This window comes from Falco naumanni, chromosome 10 (genome assembly GCF_017639655.2).
Source record: "Falco naumanni isolate bFalNau1 chromosome 10, bFalNau1.pat, whole genome shotgun sequence".
NCBI classification, from domain to species: Eukaryota; Metazoa; Chordata; class Aves; order Falconiformes; family Falconidae; genus Falco; species Falco naumanni.
The window spans coordinates 19,136,864-19,155,452 of record NC_054063.1 but is presented as its reverse complement, the minus strand read 5'-3'; the positions used below and the strand labels follow the sequence as shown (position 1 = coordinate 19,155,452).

General features: G+C 55.0%; 1 protein-coding gene across 5 annotated transcripts in view; it reads right to left on the bottom strand.

Moving 5' to 3' along the window:
* Positions 1–18,589, bottom strand: part of MYRF (myelin regulatory factor) — a 64,197-nt gene that overhangs the window by 32,219 nt on the left and 13,389 nt on the right. For 4 of the 5 annotated variants that reach the window (XM_040609579.1, XM_040609583.1, XM_040609580.1 and 1 more), the window contains exons 2-4: positions 4,472–4,559; positions 3,328–3,654; positions 730–791 (exon numbers count right to left, since the gene is read on the bottom strand). In XM_040609579.1, the coding sequence (XP_040465513.1) occupies positions 730–791; positions 3,328–3,654; positions 4,472–4,559 (477 nt within the window). The remainder of the gene's footprint in view (positions 1–729; positions 792–3,327; positions 3,655–4,471; positions 4,560–18,589) is intronic. The other variant, XM_040609584.1, reaches the window with a different exon arrangement.

Sequence of the window (18,589 nt, the reverse complement as noted above, 5' to 3'; positions counted from 1 at the left end):
GGGGACGGGGCTGGAGCCTGGGGAAGAGGGTGCTGCTGCCGAGGGGGAAGGGAGACCAGAAGCAACCTTCCTTCCTCACCAAGGAGTTTCTTCCACCGAAGAGCAGTGAAGGTCACCAGAGGAACCGAATAACGCTCGGTGGCTTCCCCAGGGAGGGTCTGGCAGTGACCCTGCCTGCACCTCGGGGGCACCCAGCTCTCTCTGCCCTTCGCAGGGGGAGCAGAAGACCCCCAGGCTCAGCTGGCCCCACTGGAAGGGAGGGAAGGGCTGGGAAGGAACTTACTGCTGAACGGCGGGTTCATTTCTGTCTCCCCGAGCCAGGCTCCATTTCAGGGACGCGCTCCCACTCCTTGCCTTTGGCTCACCCGAGGCGGAGGGCAGGACAAGGAGGCTCACAGGCTCCACATCCCACCCTGCCCAGGGACAAGCCACACCGCCAATCTCTCCCCGTGTAAGTGGATTCCCACCTTGCCTTCTCTCCTGTTCCCTCTCTCGCTCGCTCTCCCCCCTTGCAAAGACTAGCAGCAGAACAATAGGCGAAAGTCTAGGGATATTTACTAACTGATAATCTCCCCACGTATTGCAGCCGCCTGTTTTCTCCCGTCTGATAAAGATTTCAGAGCCAACCACTTTCACAGAACAAAGAGGGGGAGGATGTTGAGTTTGGGGTTTGGATTATTATTATTATTATTATTTTTCCTCCTCCCCTCTCTCTCTTTAAGCACTTACCATTCACCTGCTGAGGGGAGTAGGCTTCTGATCCAGAGTCCGGGGGAGAGTCAGGCAAAGTGCTGCAGCACAATGGGGAAAAGAGAAGGGAAAGTCATTTTAAACCAGTTTCCAGCACAACCAATAGGTCTAGTTTGAGCAAAGCACCCTCCAGGCTCCGGTTGGAAACCCCAGCTGTGCCCACAGCAGATCCCTGTCACCCTGGGCACGTCCAGCTGACAAGCTCGGGACTGCCATAGCTGTCACTGCTCCCCTGCTCCCCCATGACGGCTCCCTAGACCTCAGGAGCAGGGAGAGACATTTTGCTGACCTGCCAGTGAGATCTCCAGTTAAAAGAAGCCAAACAGAGACATATCTGTTCCCCAGAGAAAGACCATGTGCTTCACCATGGGTAAATGGGAGGCTCTGGGGGAGCTGGGCTGGGACCTGGGCTCTGATGCACAAAAGCGGAGGCTGAGAAGCCCATGGGATGGATTCTGCCTTGTGACCTGTACGAACCTGAGCACCACCACAGCTGCTGGCTGGATCACCCTGGTTCCACTGCAGCATCACCAGGAGCATGATTTGCCCCTGACTGCAAAATGCAATCAAATAAAAGGGGGAGCTCTCAGCTGCCTTCTCCAGCACCCCCATGGCTTGGGGACAGCAGACTGAGGACCAGCCCTGTCATGTGCAGTGGCAGCACAGATGCACTGCAGGGAGTTCGTTAGCTCCTGCATCCTTCCTTATTTCACCTCCAGCCAGCACAGATTCCAGGCAGCCGGGGTCTCCAGCTATTTCCAAAGCACCTCCTTGGACATTCATTTGAACCAACTTTTCTTTTTCCTTTTCACAGCCCCCCCCCCAACACGCATCCCACTGCGGCAGAAGCTTGGGCCTCACACATCTTCAGGCCAGGGTAAAATTTCCACCACCCTGGTGCAGAGGTGCATAATTCACGCACCCAGTCCAAGGGAAGGGTTTGTTGGTACCCAACATGTGAGGCATTGCTCCTCTGGGAAAAGCCTAGTACCATGGGGAGGAATCATTCTGGGATGCTGCAGGAATGCTGCCATCAAAGCTCAGCCACTTCATCTACAGCCAAACCAAGGTCTCCACCTCTAATAGCAAGCTACGATCCTTACTCGTGACCTCTCACATCCTGGAAAGTATCAGATTCATGCAGAAGAAAGGGACGTAACAAGGCATCACGTCATGCTTTGGGGCACAGTTCCCCCATAGCTGTATGTAGCCTTCTAGGCGCACAGTGAAGGGGAACTCCACGGCCTGGGAATAAAATAAGGGCAAATTTTGTTTAGCTTGGCTCTTTCTGGAAGATCTTTTCAAGTTCATTCAAAGGGCCAAAGTCATCCCAATGGAGCTGCATTATGGCTGAATCATTGGTTCAGCGCATTGGAGGAGGCTTCCACGTCCAGGAGTCGCCACGCTGTACTTGCTGGCAACACTAGATGGCACAAGGCAGAGGGAGAAAAGCCAGACAGGGGCTTGTAGAGATGGGCAGTCCGGATGGCCTCCCTGCCCCTGACATCCACCGTCTCCACCAGAGAAGGCACAGAGACTGGCTGGACCATGGCACAGCTCCTCCTGGCACGGCTAGTGCCCAGTGCCAAGGGCTCTTGCTGATGAATATGCTGCTGCACACATGGATTTTCATCTGTCCAGCTTCAGGTAATCTTATTTCACTCCCCTGTGGCTGGGGGAAAGCAGCACGGATCAGAGAGGTGTGTGAGAAGGAGGAGAGCAGACATGTCCTTCCTCCTGGGTCTTCAGGCAGTAATGTTTCACGCATGCCAGCCCCCGTCCCAGGCAGCGCTGCAGTGCCGTGCCTGCCAAACCACTCCTGACCGACACGGTCTCTGTCTGGCCCCTTTTTGGCCACTGCAGATGGCAGCTGCCATGTCACTGTGCCCTCCTACTGGGGTCATTCCCCTCCTGCCTGTCCTGGGCAGGACCATTCCAGACAGCAGGCAGCACATCTTTTCTCCTCCCAGGACTAATTGTCCGGTTGAGTCCGTCAGCAATATTCAATCCCAGGCGTCCTCTTCCCCCTCACCAGTTCTGCATCCAGAGCTTTTTGCAAAGGAGTAGAAATCCATCCCGGATACCATATTTTTCTTTTCTTGAGTGAAGCATCCACAAGATCAGGCCAAGAGAAGCACATCTCTCTGCCCGGTTAACATCTTTCCCTGGGATAGTCATGGGAATATCCTAGAGGCTGAATTTTGTCTTGTTCAAATTTATTCTGTGTCTCTTCCTTCTTAAAAAAGTATACATGCTACAACAGCCTCCCATCACATGCTTGTAGATGTGCCACACAGATATCCCGGTCACCCAGGGCCAACAGTTCTGCCACCACCTGCAGATGTGAGGGATGTCACTGATCCTTTCTGACAAGACCTACCAACTAAACTTTCAGGAAAGCTCAGGACCTACACTTGCAAAAAAGCATCTCTCTGTGCAGCGAGGGCTTCACATAGACTGATGCTGGCAGCAGTTAAAGCACTGCGGGACTGATGACACCAGCCCTCCTGGCCCCACGGCCTGGAGGAGCACTCGTCCCACCATTTGCCCTTGTTCTGCCACCCCAACCCCACTTACCCAGGTGCGTAGGAGGCCTTGGGCTCTGATTTGATTGGAGGGACCACGTTGTTTAGGCAGTGGCCACCAAGGTAGCCCTTGGGCACCACCATGCCATTGTTGTTATTGCAGTTGAGGTGAGCACCATAGCCGGGTCCGCAAGGGTTGGCCAGAGGAGGACCATGCCGGATTGGGATCTGGCTGCCCGGGGGAGGAAGGTGGAGGGAACCGCTGGAAGCGGGGTTGGTCACATTGGCGATGGAGCTGGCAAGAGGCGCGTTGATGGTGGTTGAGCTGGAGGGCTGGGGGTGTGCATAGCTGGCTGAAGCGGGGATGTCAGGGAAACAGCTGAGAGAGAGAAGGGGACAACCTCAGCAGAGGGACAGGTAGATGGTACTTTCTGCCCACCCCTCCCCTCCTTGGCCATGCAGCAGCGGGGATGGAGTCACTCAGGTGCTCTGGGACACGTGGAAAAGAGCAAAACAGGCAGCATTGTGGTGGCACCAGCAGGAGCGTACAGGGAGGCAGGTCAGTCACCTGGGTTGGTACGACTGATGCAACCCCAAGGGTGCAAAATCCACCTGTGGAGCTGGAAAGGCCAGAAGTGCCACCAACCTCAAAGCTTGTGAAGACAGCAGGAGCTGCTCACCGTGCTTCAGCTTACAGACTAGCACGGGGAAGCCGCTTTGTCACATCAGCCCCAAAGATCCTGCTCCCACCCTGCAGCCCAGATCACCTTTTCTGCTCCCCAGGTGTGCTCCCCCCATTCTTGCCAGTGTCGGCACACACGGGGAGACCCTTCCCTTTCCTGCACTCATGCTGAGCTGGGAATTTAGTCTTTCACACTGAACCTCTAGTGCTTTCTTTCCCATTACTCAAATTAAGAAAAAGTCTTTTGCCACGTCCTTAGGAGGGGAAAGAGAGAGGACAGAAAAGATTAGGAAAATTCAAAGGCAGGAAGCCAGGAAAAGATGGGAGGAAGAACTGGAAATGAGTAAGAGAGCAAAGAGCAGTAAAGGAGAACCTTAGGAGGGACAGAGGCGCAGCCAAGGTGCAGGGATTTCCAAATGATTTCTTGAATTGCAGGGCTGGAAATTGCTCAACATCTCTCCACAAAAACCAACAGTGAACGCTGTTCCTGCTGTGGAGCAGGGGAAGCACTTACATATCTGGCGAGTCCTCCTTGCTGATGTACTCTTCCAGGATGCTAGTGTCGATGTTAGATGGTTCCAGAGCTCCATTAATGTCGTGGCCTGCGAGGGGAGAGGAGGTGGAAGCATGAGCCATGAGAAGGACACAAAAAGACTTTGCAGGTCAGAAGCACCAAGAAACTGATCTGAGAAGATCAACAGATCCTTTTAGTTTGAGGACTGCCATCTGTCCGTACCCATCTGCATCCCAGTGTAAGACCAGAGGTGGGGAGTGTGGGACAAGCCAGGGTGGTGACACTACATGGGAAGCTGGACACACCGGTGGGGTTTGTCAACAGTGATTTGCAAGCGCCGTCTGTGGGACACATGGGCTTCCCAGAGCCAGGTTCAGAACACGTGGGAGAAGGGAGATCACGGGCTCAGGCCTGAGCTATGCAAGACACATGGCTCCACAGAGCACGAGAGCCAGGTCTTGCCCAACCACCACCACCACCCTGGCTGGCCTGCAGCAGCTTTGTCAGCGGAGCTGCGAGAGCCACTGGCCTCACTGGGCTGACGGAGAGGGTCCCTGTTGCATCCCACAGGAGAGAGCGATCCCTGCAGAGGCAGGGCTGTAAGCGTGGGCTCAGGGGGTGCTCTGGGAATGCAGGTTTCCTTCCCTTTGGACCCTTGCCTCCGCTTTGCAGAACATGCTGGAATTTCTCCACTGCTGCCATGACAGCTCTGGATCAGCTCCCGACCTTGCAGGAGCCCTCCTCCCCTCCCCTCCGCTCCTCTCCTCCAGGGGCAAGCGGTGGGTTTCCCTCTCCTTTCTCCCAGAGGGCTCCTCCTCCCCTCCCCTGTTCTGGGGAAGCTGGGCCGGGTTTTGTTGACAGAAAGTGCTTTCTTTATCTGTCTCTCTGAAGTGGGAGTCTGCAGCCCTCTGGGGTCGGTGCCAGCCCTTGGTGCCAAAGACACTGCCAAGAAAGTGGAAGAGAAGGCCCAGCTCCCCCCCCACCCCCCACCCCCCGCCCTGAGCTCAGATAACGAAAACGGCCCTTCCTGAAAGACCCCGCGGCTCCACAGTGATGCAGCCATCCCCTTGCCCAGGAGAAGACCCTGACCCCCGCCTCCCCCCGGCAGACCATGCGCTGGGGAAAGGTCACCCACTGAACCGCAAAACCCCGAACGGGGGGTTTCAGCCCGCCCCCGGCCAATTGCAGCTCTCCCCTCTGCAAATCCCTTTCATACCAAGACAAGCAAATCGGCAGAAATAAATCCAGCTAGGAATTCTGCCAAACGGACAGGGTGTGTGCACGGACGGAGGGATCTCTCCCTCAGTAACCCTGGCTAGAGGGAAAAAACCTGGGCAGCTGCTCACTTGCGAGGCACCTTTGTGCACCGTGTCCCTCCGCGGCAGAGCCCGGCGACTTGGGGGAGCAGGTGGTGGTGCCCTCCCATGCAGACGGAAGGGTGCTCTGAGGCAGGGCCAGGCGATGCTGCTGCCAGGCTAGCATCATGGCGAGAAGAGGCCAGGGCAGGCAGAGCCTGTGAGGTGCCCAGCTGTGCCAGCACCTTGCTTCTACAGCTGCAGACCCTAGGTCAGCGCAGGGGTGCTCCTCTGTGACAGCCACCTCCTCTCCTGAGGTCGCAGTAATGTGGTAGCGACCATACCGGTGTCCTGCTTCAAGCTGTGGTTGACTGGAAGAGCTCACCGATAGTGACCACCATCGGTGCTTGTGTCCCTTGCTCATCCCCAAGGACCTCTGCCATAGCCTGCTTGCGGCACTTCACCATGCATAGCTCTACCGAGGCACCTCTTCTACAAGCAGGCGCTCCTCGGCCACTGTGACCCCTTCACATCAGCTGAGACCTTTCTGCCGGGGGTAGCACTCCCCCTGCCCCGCTGCCCCACTCTTGGCTAAGGAGACCGCGCTATAAATCACACGGCGTGTTTGGCAAACATCCACCACAAAAGCTATTGGAAAACTTGTCTTCATCCCAAGTTCTGGGGTTGGCACCCAGGTTCAAAGAAGCAAAAAAGGCACTTCACCAATTTTGCTGCCTTCCCACAAGCTACGGAGCCTGTCCAAGACAAGTCTGACACCTGTGGGTTTTCCTCACACCTCCAAACTCCAGGAGCTTCTCCACAGTAGAAGAGAAGCCCAGGAGCTACCTAGAAAGGTCAGGAGACCCTCAATAGGCAGCGGTGTGCTGGACTTCCCTATTTCTTTGCTGCCTTGCCTTAAAAGTCACCTTCAGGAGCTCTCAGCAGAGACCCAGACAAAGGGTGCGATAAGCACCCTGACGCGAGAGGTGCGTCAGCTGGGCTGCTGTGGAGCTGAGACATGATAACAGCTGTGGCGGGGTCCGGCCACGCGTGTGCAATGGGAAGGGGCTGCCACTAAACGTAAAGGGCTTTGCATGGGGACAGAGGCACCTGCACAGCTGGGGTGGAACAGGGATGTCAGGGCACTGGGTCTCACTGGCAAACCTGCACAAGGAATGTCCCACCACCCAGAGCTTCCACACAGGCTGGGCTCTTACCAAAAGCCAGCTTAGGTGATTAATTAAAAGCTAATACTTCTCCATAGAGTCACGAGCTCCCAACGACACTAACAATGCCCCCTCCCCCTCCGAAGTGGGGATTAGGAGGAAGCAGGAAGCCACTGAGGAGGGACCCTGGGAAGCTCGACACCCACACAGCTCTGCACGAGACAGACTCCCGCATCTCCTCATCCCAGCCCAAGAGAGATGGAGGAGCCCAGAGAAGCGCTGAGCTCCCCCATGTTGCTGGCGTTTGCCCTCTTGCTGTGGGAAGAACAGCAGCAATCCCCACACAGCACCTCCTGTCTATGGCCCTGCCTCTGCACCAAATTTTGGTATGCTCCAAAGAGTATACCAGCACTCTTGTCACCCGTAGCCCCTTTGATGTCCCTGAAGCTCAGTAGGATGAATTCTGCCTTCCATCCCACAGCAGCAAGTGGGAGCGATGCCGCAGGCACCCACAGGGCTGCCCAAAGAGCACTGTCTTGCAAACCAGCTTATTAGTGCTCTTTGCACACAGTGAACGTCCCAGGGCAGGAGGGTACCACGACCAAGTAATTCAGCCACTGCTAACACACTGACCTCCCTGTGCAGACATGGAAGGTCTTCAGGGCAAACTCTTTGAGGACAACCTTCTCTTTCACAACTCCTTCAGTCAGTGCTGCTGCAAAGAAGCTCCCAAACCTGCCAGGTCCCCAGGTCCTGTCCTCCTCTTGGCCCCTGCACTGCCACCCCACTCTCACACCATGTCAACCCCTCCCTTGCAAAAGGGTTGAGACCCCCAAAAAGTAAACTTTGCCTGAGGAACAAGAAGATGTTAAACCCGCAGCACCCTCCTCATGAGCAGAGCCAGGCAAGCAGGGGCCCCCGTACGTGTGAGAATGTCAGGAATCCCAATGTTTGGACTGGTTTTCTCTGCCTTCCCCAAACCTCCAAACATGATCAACATCCAAACGGGGGTGCTTCCCACACTGCCAGCTCCTCCCTGCCCCTGCTCCGATGGCGTGGGTCTGCCAGCTCATCCCTCCTGGTGGCATCCTCTCGGCTCAAGAACTTGCTCCTGTCCTGTGTTCGGGTGCTCCGCTGCATCCTGCTTCCCATCAGAGATGGGCACGCAGCCGCAGGGCTCTGAAAGAGTTAACGGCATCTGACCCCCGTGAGTCGTCATATTTACAGGTCTGGGAGATTAAAACCAGAATTTACCTCGAGTGGTAGGCTGATAAGTTTATGGTATTTCTATTTATAACAGTCCCTCCCCCACCTATTCTTGCTCTGTTGCCTGTCTTCTAATCACCCATAAGCCTGCCTGGGTCACCTGGGGGTGGGAGGAAGGGAGAGAGCTGAAGAACTTCATCCTGGGATCTGCTAACGCAAACCAGATGTGGGAACCTGGAGATGACAACGAAGTCAACTGTTTTAAGGGGCTGGGGAACATCAGTGAGGGGTGGGGGAACACCAGTGATGAGGAGGAAGAGAAGCAGCTGTGCCAAGCCCAGAACCTCCCTGAGGCACTGATGCCATGTACCAGAGGGGGAATTTTTGTTCAGGGTTTTGGGGATCTGCTGAGCGTTTGCAGGACTGAATTACAAATGAAGTACCGTGCTCTGACCTGAGTGCTGTCAGAGGCGGTGAGAAGAGGACTGAGACTGAGATAACACAAAGCCACACACCCCGGTGAGCCCACCTGCCGCCCATTTCCATTCCCTGCCACCTCGACCCTGACTGGTTCCCAGAACAAGATGGGTCCAAGAAACACCCTCCACCGCTGGCTGCTCTGCAAGTCCAGCTGTTTCTCCAGCACACTTGCCTGAAGCACAGCAGATGTCACCGGTGTACTGCTGCCCCAGGCTCGCTCCAGACAGGACGAGGAGTGCTCCAGCAGCATCCAAGCCTCTTGCCCCATTGCCAGCATGGCCAGGATGGGGGCAGCATCCGTGGCCCCAGGGATGCGCTGCCTTCGGATCAAGTGACATGCTGGGCAGTGCCCGGTGTGCAGCACAGCCGGGAGAGGGAGCAGCCTGCAGGAGACAGTGGCACCAGCCCTTTGCTTTGAAGCCCTTGACCTACAGCTGGGCCAGATCTGTTACCCTGCTGTGTACCAAGCTTCACCTGGTGCAAAGGGCACGCAGCTCGCTCACAGCCAGAGCAGGCTGGGGAGCTGTCAGAAGCAGCACAGCAGAGGGAGAAGGCTCACTGGCGTGGTGCTGGTGGTACAGCGCAGGTGGCTGGAGCATGCTGGGGAGAGTCTGTAGCTTATGGGATGGCCCTTCAGCTGGGCGCTGTAAGCAGCAAATCACATGCACCTGCCCAAGGACCTCTGCTTGGTGCCCTCCCTGAACAAAGCACTTTATGGCAGGGTGCTTATGGGGAAACTGAGGCACAGAGCACCCCAGTGACAAAGCCATTGCTGAACAGGGAGGCAATAACAAAATACCCAGTGGGTGCATGGGGGAACAGGATCAGGAGATCCCAGGAGCTCCTGGCTGCTGGTCCCACATGGCAAGATGCAGCATCCCCTCTCCCAGCAGCTCTCCAGCACGCACTGGAGTGGGTGCTGAGCGTTGGTGGGATACATAGCTGAGCAGGACAAACACAGCCAGCTTCAGCAAATGCTGCCGGGCATGAAGACCCACCAGCCATTAGACGGTGAGGCACGGCACTGCCTATGAAGCTCAGCGGTGGCACGCCACACTGGGGTGACTGGTGCCACGGTGAGGTGCAGAGGCCCGGCACAGCCCCGAGCACGTTCCTGTGGCCGTGTGCGCGGCGTTGTGCAACCGGCAGGCCAGGCTGCCACATCGGCACATTCCCGGGGCCTCATGCTGCTCAGCATCCCCTTCTGCTTCCTCCCCTGTTTATCCTTCGGCCCTGGCAGATTGGCTGCCGGCCTGGCTGTGAGCATGAGGAATCTGTGCCATGGCTAGCTAACCAAACACTGCCTAAGCCCGGGGAGCTGCAGGGCCAGCGCTCGACTTCAGACCTACTTCCCCATCAGCGGGAGCCTGGCTGGCTCTGCCGCGCAGGGTGAAGCCCGAAGAGCATCCAGCTGGGGATGGCAACCCTCCCGTGCCAGCCCTGCCTGCAGTGGGACACAGCAAGGGGCCATGACAAAACCCTGCCTCTGCCCAGGGACCTGGGCTATGCATCTGCCAGCTGGGGACAGCCAGCCACAGGGACACAGCTGGTGGCGCAAGGGACAGTGGGATGATCTCCCCATCGCTCCATCCACCCAACCCAGGGATGCCCAGAGTGTACAGAGGGGTGGAAAGATTCCCTCCATCAGGAGGGACAAGGACCCTGCAGCCCCTGCCTCCCCCCAGATACCGGCCCAGCATTCCTCCTTAATTAAAGCTCTTTATTACCTGACTGTAATGATAACCAGTCACTCCCAGCAAAAGGGGCTCCTGTAACCCGAGTTGGACGCCGAGCCAGACCTACTCCTCCATCTCCCCCAAAGCGCTCTCGGGACCACCCCAGAGCAAAGCCCCGGCTGTCTGAGGCACTGAGGGGCCCCCAGGCCCTCTCCCTGAACTGCAGCATGGTTCCTCCATGGGGTGAGCCCCTCCTCACGCCAAGCTCTCTATCATCTTCCTCTGGCCCCTCCAGGACAACCAGCCGGGATCTGCACAGGCTGCCAGCGGGGAAAACTTTTATGTGGTGTGCATGCACGCAACTGCTTGACTTCAGGGGTCTTCACTTGGTCTGATGCTGATGGAGCTACACTAGCTACACTGACTGGCTGCTCACTCCTAAATATAATGTAAATAATACTCACTCCTATCCTTGAGCATCTTCAGCCGTGTTAGGACACCCTTCTCCCGCCCACATGCAAACACAGCCCCTTCCCATCACAGAAGGTAGGCTTGTCCCAGTCAATGCAGAGGTAGAGTCACCACCCTGTGTCCCTTCCTGGGGACGTGCCCTTATCAGCCCATCACCAAGAATGGCCCTGTCCCTCCAAAGCAATGGGGCAGCTTGTGCATCCTCTGTTCATGCCAGAGCAGAAAACCCAAGATCCAAAGTCACAGCAAACACACAGCCCAGACTGAGCTCTGCCAGTCCATGGGACAAGACCCTGGGGAAAACACCAAACTCAGGGCTAAGGAAATGAGGGTTCATGAGAATTTGGGCATTACCCAGAAGATATGAGCTCCAGGGAGCCGAATTTTGTGTGTCATGTATTTGAACTCCCGAATGCAGCAGCTGAGAGGGGTTTTGAACACACACACCTTCTCTGTGGAGAGGCCGAGGCTGCAGGCAGCCCGGCTGTGCCTGACCCCCTTGGTGAGCTCCCAGACAGCATCCCTGCTCCCACAGCTGACCCAGCAACGATCCTGCTGCTGGGAGGAGAAACGATCCCATGCCAGCTAGAGCAGGATGCAGGAAAAGCAGTGCAACAGGAATAGAGGCACAGGACAGGTGGGATTTAGCCAAGACTCCGGACTTACCACAATGAATAAAAAGCATTACAGGTCTCCAGTGGCCAACAAGACCCTGGAGTAACAACAACCTGGGTGAACAGCAAAGCAGCGCCAGTGGCAAAACAGATTAATGAACCACACTGGTACGAGGTGTGACCAAACCATGGCCAGCCTGCAGCCCAGCGCCCGGAGTCAGCAGCACCAGCCGCAGCAGTGTCTCCATGGCCGCTGGAAAACTCCCTTCTGCTCTCACACAGGCCTACTACAGCTCCTTCGCTTACATGCACGGAAGAATATATCTGACAAAAGCACCTTTAGATAAGCTGGGAAGTGTCCCTAACTGTTCAACGTGTCCTGGTTCAGGCCCACAGCATCCCTCGCTCCCATAGCTATTCCTGACGTACTAGCAGGAAGCGGATACAAGCCAGTATATACACTCGGTATAGGTGTATATATAGAGAGATAACGCTCTCTCTCCACCTCCCACACCCTGGGGAGGACAAGGTGTGTGGTGAAAGACATCCCAAGACAGAAGAGGTACAAGGATCCAGAGGAAATCATCCCGCTGCACCACAGCAGGGCATGGGCACGTCCCTCAGGGAGCCCTGCAGGAAAAGCTCCACACAGAGGAGATGACCAAGTCTCGTCCTCCCTCCCAAACCTTCCTGAGCCCTCCTCTTTCTACTCCCTCCCTCCTACTGCCTTCCCTGGCCTCTCCACCAGCCACCTCTCAGCACCTTCTCCCCTATCCCTCTTCCAGCCCCTCTCGAATTTCCCCATCTCTCGTCTCCCCTCGTCCCTTCCCTCCCGGAGCTGTTATCCCTCCAGACCCTCCTGAGTCCCTTCTCCTTCCAGCTCTCCACCCTTGTCCTGGCCTCTCCTCCGCCTTTGCCAGCTGTGAACCTTGGCATGGATAGAGCCATTGTCCTCCGGGCATTGGGGCCAAGGAGGAGGAGGGGAAGGTGTGAGAGGGGACACAGTGGAGCATTTGTGTGTGTCCCCGCAGCCGTCAATGCCCTGCTTGTCCATTCATGCACTAAGATGGAAGCAACAGCAGCACCCACACAAGCGTCGCCATTTGGCAGGGTCCAAGGTGCCTGCCCAGGGGGGCACATTGCCCTGTTTGTTTAGAGTCCCACAGAGGCAGAAGACAACGCCTTTATCTCCCTCTCTGGACTGAGGGTGTTGGAGAGCTGGCATGGGGGACAACGGGACCTGAGAAGGCCACTTCGTTTGGCATCTCCCAAGCTCAGGACTGAAAAAGAGGTACCGCTGCCTGAGGCTGCCTCCATGACCCTTGCACCATCATTCCCCAGCCCAGGAGGAAGACAGAAATGGGGAAGGGCTTTTCAGCACCACCTCTGGATCCCGGCCACCGAGGTTCCTTCATGCTGGTGGGCTCACCTGACCCCAGGTGGAGCAGCACGACGCACCCAGCTCCTCCAGCTGTGCCCTGAGTGGGATCACGGCACATCAGCCACGTGGCCACCCTGCCGAGCCGAGCTTTAAGGGACAGTAAAAATGGAGACATAAGCAAAAGCTTCTGCTCTTGTGTGCTCCTCTCTGCAGCTCACTTGACCCAGATTGCAAGTTTTGGGGGACTGCAGTGACCTTTTTCTATAGGGTAACACCTATGTGCACAAGATCCCTGTCAGCATCATGCCAGCGAAGGTCCAGCGCAGCCCTTCTTGCTATCAGCATAAACTTTCTTTGGTGTGAATTATTATCAGAGCATATCAACAATACATGAAATAATAATAATAATATTTATTACCAGTTACATACCAGTATTAAGCAGAGATTCTGACCCAGGTGCCCAGGTCATGCTTGGTGGTGACCGGGAGAGGCAATAAAGGCTCAGAGAGGGACAGGGGCTTGATGAGGCTGACGGCAGATGGCTGAGCAATGTCACTGCTGCTCTGCAACTGCCAGGGAGAGAGCCCAGGGACACAGTCCCCGGACGCTGCAGGGCCACCAACACTGCTGAGCCTGCGGCTCCTGGAAAGGCTCTTAGCAAACTTGTAGAGCCACTCTGGAGACCACTTTCAGCCCGATTTGGAAGACATGCACACCACACACGTGGGGGACTCGGGACTTGGAGCTGCACGACCTCTCCTGGAACCCCCCCCCAGCACAAAACAGTCCTTAGTCAAGAAGATTAATAATCAAACAGCAACAGAATACAAGCCCACAGGCAGCCAAGCATCGCCTGGAACACCACGTCCAGATCGGGCATCTCGTTCCTCCCTTCCAACTGGGAGGCAACAAGGTCTCTCCTGTCCAGCCTGGACAGCCTCCAGAGGAGACTGAGAGTAAGAAAGCAGAGCAATTTATCTAGATGGGACTTTTGCCAGGGCTTGGGGAGGGCCATCACTACTTTTGTGCAACCAACACCAATCTTTCACAAGGTCATCGCTACTTCTCACACAGCTGGGATGTGCAACCACACAGCACTTTCTCTCAGTGCTACACTGCAAATAGTGCTTCCTCCAGAACCGACTCCTGCAAAAATCACAAAGGGCACCACAAGCTTCTTACATCGTTGGGTTTCCTCCACCAGCGCTGCAGCAAGTCCTTATCTACCTCTGCTGCACACATGGCACAAACCTCCCAAGGCTGATCCTTCAAGGATCTAGGAGCCGAGCAACACAACCAAGAGAAGTGCTCAGGCTCACAGGCATAGGGCAGTCATTCCTCTTTCCAAGAAGGAAACAAGGAGGAGATTCAACGTGTCCTGCTTTGGTGGTCTAAGCCTTACTCAGCAGCTGTGGAGTACAAATGGTGTGTCTGCAGGTACTCCCTCAGCTGGTGCACGCTGGGCTAGGCAGCAGCGCTGGGGCTGTGTAAATGGTCCAGACAGACCCATCCTGCTCTGCCACTTCAGGGTTGATGCAGGAGCTGCTGTGCCCTGCTTGGGAGCTCTTGCCCTCCTTGCGTTCCTGAGAGAGGGACGGACACAGGGGACACTATTTCTCTGATTTCATCCATCTCAAGACAATGCCAACCATTACATCCCTGAATCTTGCAGCCCATGTAATTTTTTACTTAGGGTGTCCCCCACCAAACCCGGAGTTTCTCACTGGAGAAGACACATCCTTCAGACACATGCAATTCAGAATTAGGCTTCAGCTGATCAATTCATCTCCTGAGGAAGGGGCCACAGTAATCCATTTCCACCCTTTAAGGTCCTCATTTTAGGTACGATGAGGACACACCTCAGCACGATGTACCTCCACACCCTTAACTACCAGACTGAAGAGCCCTCTGCTCCAAGGAAGCTACTTTCCAATCAGGTGGTCGTGGACCAGCTCAGTCGCCTTCATGCTTTGCCATTTCCTGAGCTAAGCTAAGCTTCTCTAGCCACCCACAATAAGTAACAAGTAATGATGCAATTAGATTTTTTTTTAATTCCCTAGGTATTACTGCCATGCTGGCTATTTCCATATAGACTTTCACACTGAAACTGAGATTTCTTTTTTCTCTTCAATATTTGCTGTTTGTGTTTTCTGACTAACTGTGAGCTGTCTCCCGCGCTGGAACATAGTTCCTGCACCAGGGATTTAGCAAACAGTTACCAGACAATACAAATCAGATACCAAACATGCTGTTTGGATCCCATCCACCCTGCAAGCTCTCTGTGTGTTCTGGGTCTCACTTCAAAGAAGTGTGCTGTCTGGAGCAGTACAAACCAAGAGGGAAGGTGCCTGGCACGCTGCTGGAGGATGCTGTGTGGGGAGGGCAGCATATGGAGGAGAGGATGAGGAGGTCACTCCGGGCTGGGGGAGGTGGGAGGCACTGGCTGCACACATTCCTGCAGGCAGAGCAGCTCCTCAGGCTCTTGATGTGCAGCCTAAGTCATCTCCACGCATTAAACAAGTGAAGGCAAATACTGAGGCTCAAATAAGGGTGAGATGTACCCAAAACAAGACAAACCTGACGGCAGTGCTGCTGGCGCTGCCGGCGTGGAGGCACAAGGGATGGATGACGAGGGGTAAGACCTTCTCCCAAAGGACTGCGCGCAGAAGAGATGCACGAGGAAGGTCAGGGACCTGCGAACCAAATCGAGAGCCCTCTCCTGGTACCTGACCGCCGGGGGCCATCCCTCCCCTCTGCTTCCTCAGTCTCCCTCCAGCGCACAGGACAACAGGCAGTAAGTGCTGCTCCTTCCCAGCACCGCTCCCCCAGCTCCTTCCCACCACAGCAGAGATCACATGCTGCTGCTGTTTTAAAGCACCTGCTGGGGAAAGCAGCGTGTAGGTCCTGAGCGAACAAGTCTGTCTTGCTGCCAGCCAGAACTGTGACAAAGAGCTGAGTTATGAGGGAAGAGTGGGAAGGCAAGGAAATTACACAAATTGTATGAGTCATTAGATCAATAGATTAAAAGACCTCTTAGAGCCTTCTGTCCAGGCCAGCATAAGGTCATTCATTCCCAGCTCGCTCCTTGGGGCTCTGCCCCTTGTGTCTGGACTTTCAGCACTTCCATTCGGGAGATGATGCCACAGCCCCACGCTCCTCCAAGCCTGGCTGCCTTTCTCAGAGCCCAACCTGAATGCTCCCTTTCTTATCGCTACTCACCGCCAGTGCCCCTGGTGCTAAATAGCACAAGGATGTCACAGCTGGGCCATTCACTATCTCCTAACCACAACTGCGCACAGGCCAGCTCCTCTGGTCCTGGCTACCACCAGCCTGCCGTGATCGGTTTCCTGTGGCTGTCCTGTGCACAGCAACCCCCCTGCTATTGCTTCCCATTGCCACCCCAGCATCTGCCACAGCTGCTCGCAGGGAGGCCGTCTCCCTCCCTTTGAATAACCGTGTTTGGAATGATCTTCCCCCAGGTGCATCATCTTTTGCTTTCCCGAAAGGGCCATGGCTCCAGCTGGGCTGAACCACAGCAGTTTGACTGACTTCATGGGAAACAGGTCAGAAATCCTGGCCTTCCTGCAAAATCCACTGTTCATCTTCTCTCTCAGTGCTTGTGGTACTGGCAGCATATTTAGATGGCTAAATACACTTGTTATTGAGCTGCCTCTGTAGCAGCACACTGGAGGTCTGCTGGGCTAGATGTTGTCAATTCAAATACCAGCCAGGCAGCCCCTGCCCTGCAGTGTTTGCAGCCTTGGATTTCTCCAATGTGTTTCAATTAATGCCAAACGACATCCTGATTAGAACCTTCCCCGGCATGGAACTGACAGGGAGAACATGAGAGAGATCTAACACTGCATCACTGACAGAGCTAAAATACAGCTGCTAGTATAGAGACATCAAAGAGCAGAAGGGTGACTAGCAGAGACCCCCAGGGACTGGTGTTTGGGCCAAAGCCATTCAGCATTTTTTATTGCTGTTCTCCACTGGCAAAGTTTGAAGGTGGCACACATATTGGTGGGATAAAAAAGAAAGGAAATCAAACAATTCATTCTTACAGAGCATCTTGAATCACCTGGTAAATGACAGCAATCTGTCTGCTGCATAACAGCAAAGCAAAAGGCAAGACAATCACCTGGAAGTAGCACGTACAGGCAGGGAAACTTGGGGGAAAAAAAGACTAAATGAAAGGCTCCAGCTTTCAGGACTAACCACAGCCCCTGAGCCCTCGGCACAATGTCACAGCTCTGGCCATGGCTGCAGAGTTCTCCATGCACGAGTGGACTATCAAACAGAAGACAGAGAAATGGTCCTGGTTTTTCTGCATAGTGCTGCTGGAATCGGTGGCCCACCTCTGTTTGTCTGGAAGAGAGCATGGAAATACTGGAGAGGCTTTGGAAAAGGTTGAAATAACTCTGCTCGGGGTGCAGAAGCAGCTTTACAGAAGTCCTTGTCTGGTCTGTTTATACCCAGGAGGCTGAACAGTGGTTGAATCCTCACATACATGAACTCACCCTGGAGAAAGCAGCCTGCTGGGAGGGGGTTTCAGTCTTGCGAGGAGGATATGGCAGTTTGAGTGCAAGATTTGACAGCCTCAGCCAGGAAAGAAGGTGATGCTCCCAGCAGGCAGCAACAGCTTTCCCAGAGAGGCAAAACATGCCGGTCAGGGACCATCTGCTCCCCCACGCTGGCACAGCACGGCCACAGCGGGCTCATATCTGATTGCAATAAACACGAGTGTTAGCATTACCGGGCACCCTCTTTTGGAAACTATAAACCACAACTCTCCAAGAGATGCTCCAGGAGCAATGCGCCTCTCGGGTGTCTTGGAGGCCCCTCCTAGCTGCAGAGGCCACAGTGCTCCGAATCTATCACAGCGCAGAGGCAGCAAACAGTGCCTTGACAGATACAAGAAGCTCAGGGAGAGCAAACCAAACCCACAAACATGGCCCACTCGCTGTTTGACTGTCCTTCAGGTTCTCCACATCGCTGAGTCACGGACAAAGGTTTCAGAGGTAACTCAGTGATCAGAAGCTGATTTAGAATTTTCAGCAGGTCAGGAACACTTTTGACAATATTTTCCTATCTCCTTATCCCCACTGTAGCTCACTGATCCTTCCGAGAGGGCTCTATTAGCAAAATTCATTCACAGCACATGTGACTGCAGCTCCATAAATCAGGAGTTGTCCATGGAAGGGGAGCAGGGAGGGCACAGGCTTCGTCCCGCTCCCGCCAGGCGTACACAGCACACTGGGTCCATCCCTTGCTCCGAGCCTTCCAACCAGCCCCCGGCTGTGAAAGGAGCATCCCTGGAAGCTGACACACAAGTGACAAACCATTCGTTAACCTCAGAAGAGAAATGTTAAATCCATTCTGGAGCTAAGCTCCCTCCAAAGGCTGGAGGACAGTCCCTCACTGCCTATGAGCAGCACTGGGAGCCGCGAAATGACAGGTGACCTAAAAGGCTAGAGCCGCTGTGGTGGTGACTGTGACCAATTCTGGCAGGGGGAAGCTGAGGCAAGAAGATAAACGACAAGAGTTTCAGCCACCCAAAACTCCCCCAAGACAGCACAGAGTTTTCTAAGCTTTGGTTCCCCCCTTTCCTCTGTGGCAGACCCGGGGATGCCTTTGGCACAGCACGAATGCACTCTGCAGGCAGGATCCACCCCCACCAGACCCGCACTCTGCTTCTTTTGGGGGTTCACTGTGCAGGTTGGGGTCTGTCATGATAGAAAAGGCACTTTCCCCTCTGCAGATTCTCCTAGAAGTCCGCTCACACACAAGAGGCTAGGGAAGAGCAACGCCTCGTCACTAGCAAAGAGT